At 41.8% G+C, this 2,169-nt stretch overlaps 1 protein-coding gene across 1 annotated transcript in view; it reads left to right on the top strand.

Annotated features, from left to right (window-relative positions):
• TM6SF1 (transmembrane 6 superfamily member 1) overlaps positions 1 to 1,236 on the top strand; it is a gene marked incomplete at its 5' end in the record, with an annotated part of 16,695 nt that extends 15,459 nt beyond the window's left edge. Inside the window, one exon of the mRNA XM_009076012.1 lies at positions 965 to 1,236. Within this exon, the coding sequence (XP_009074260.1) occupies positions 965 to 1,156 (192 nt within the window). The remainder of the gene's footprint in view (positions 1 to 964) is intronic.
• Positions 1,237 to 2,169: the final 933 nt, after the last annotated feature.

Below are 2,169 nucleotides of genomic sequence, written 5' to 3'. Positions count from 1 at the left end.
CCAGAACAGAGGATGTGATTTGGCCATAGTGTACTCCTCTGTGTTCCTAAAATCCTGGTGTCCCAGTGCTCTGCTTATAATCAAACTGATGCTTATCTTCTCAGATCTCCTCCACTGCTAACTAACTGAATAATAATAAAAAAATTTGGACACACGATAGTTAATGTGAATGAGCTGTGGCTTGAAATAGCAGGTAACAGATGGAAACAAAAGACAGCAACTATCCTGACACTTCTATCTTTAAATGTTTGTTTATGCTAAAAATATGCTTCAGGCCAGCAAGCTTGTCTGGGCATATAACCTTCACTGTACACTCAGCCTATACTTCAGAACTGCCTGAGCCCAAAATCCAAATATTGCAGACATTTTCTGAAATCATTAGGAGTTCTGGGATCAGAATCTGGAACACTCTGGGTTTAAGGTTAAAAAAAACCAAACCCAAATCAGAACTAACATAGCTTCTAAGATTCCACTTTCTAACATTATTCAGAGTGAAGGAGTGTCTGTCTGCTCCCATTGATGCCTGATGCAACACTCCCAGGCAGGTGGGTGTGAGTCCTACCCCTGACTGGGCTGAGCAGGAGCACAGGGCTCTGTGGGATGCACTTTCAGTGCCCATTTGCCTGGGGAAGGATTGTGGACTCTCCTGCATGAATTTTCACCCAGAAGCCAAGGGTGCAATGCTATACTTGATGTAAAGATCAGTGCCACCACATGCATAAACCAAACCTCCCACCACACCTCTGATATTTCCTGTTAGGCCTCTTATACCAATATATTAATGATCTTAGTTTAGACTGTCTTTTTATACCAGTGTGCAAAAGTATGATGGATAATTCTGGAATAAAAGGGCTGGCTTGGAAAATGTCACTGGAGATGCAGCCTTGCATGCAGATTATGCCATCTTTCCAAAATATACATCAACTTTACCTTTTTTAACATATATGTTATATACACACCACAGGCTCAATTTTCCCATATTGGTGCTTCTCTTCATGCTCGAACTCCTTACATCTACAGAGTCCCTGAAGAAGCAAAGGTGTTTTTCCTGATCTTGAACATAATGTATGGGATTCTTCCCCAGCTGCTGGCTTACAGGTGTGTCAACAACCCAGAGTTTTTTATGAAACCAAAACAAGAAGAAAAAACAGACTAGCACAACTGTTTTCAGCTCCTGTCCTTGGCTATGTATATAATTGGGTTGGGATGTCATTGAACTGCTCAAATGGAACCCAAGTGATGTGTGTGAGATGTGTACAATTGCACAACTGTGTAAAGTTGCACTATCTGTTTTGTTTGTCCTACTCAAAAGGGGAAAATAAAGGCGACTGCCTTCAGCACAGCTTCTCAACATTGTGACTCTGCGTGGCAGTGCATTGCCAGTTCCCACAGCTATTTTTACATGAGCTGCTTTGACAGTTTTAGAAAAACTGCATGAAGTTAAATAATAATAATGATGTCAGTGTTTAGCCTCCGCACGCTGAAGAATAGCAGTGCTAGCAGTCCCTGCACAGAGCTACTGTGGAACATGAAGGTCAGCATTGTGAAGTGTGAAAAATTAACATACATAACTCTGTCACATGCACGTGTTTTATTTGTCAAAAAGTATGTCTTGTGGGTCAGCCTTGTTAAAAATCCCAGGGAATCTTTTCAGAAGCAATCAACTCTTATGGAAAGCAAATCATATAGTTTTGTTATTTCTAAGATTCACTTCTGCAAGGACTGCTCACCTGCTTGAAGCTGAGCAGGTGCTTACCAGCATTTGTGAGCTGGGCACGGAGGGCTCAGGACTGTGGAGCACTGGGCTCACTCTGTAGCATGCACTTTCAGAATGTGTTCTCTGCATTTATTTTGCTAATGCTGCTGGGTCATAAACAAGCAGCAGCAAACACAGCGACCTTGGTTTGGGCAGCTTGTGTTTGTGTTTGCAGTCACAACTGTTTCTCTGCCTTCTATGTGTATTTATATTGAAAGCAGTACACCTAGTGCCTTTCTGGGAGATGAAATTAGCTGATACATTTTAACTGGAAACACTTCATTTTGGGATGTTGACTTCTGGGTGTTTTGATTGAAAGAATTTGAGTTTTCTTTTTAAACCTAATCAGTAGCAAGAAAGCATCAGTTCCTGTGCCTGTGTGTTGCACCCTGCCCGAGGAGACCTTCAGAGCA

This window comes from Acanthisitta chloris, unplaced genomic scaffold (assembly GCF_000695815.1).
Source record: "Acanthisitta chloris isolate BGI_N310 unplaced genomic scaffold, ASM69581v1 scaffold42545, whole genome shotgun sequence".
NCBI lineage: Eukaryota > Metazoa > Chordata > Aves > Passeriformes > Acanthisittidae > Acanthisitta > Acanthisitta chloris.
Note: the sequence above shows the minus strand (reverse complement) of the source record. Positions and strands in the feature narration are given on the sequence as shown.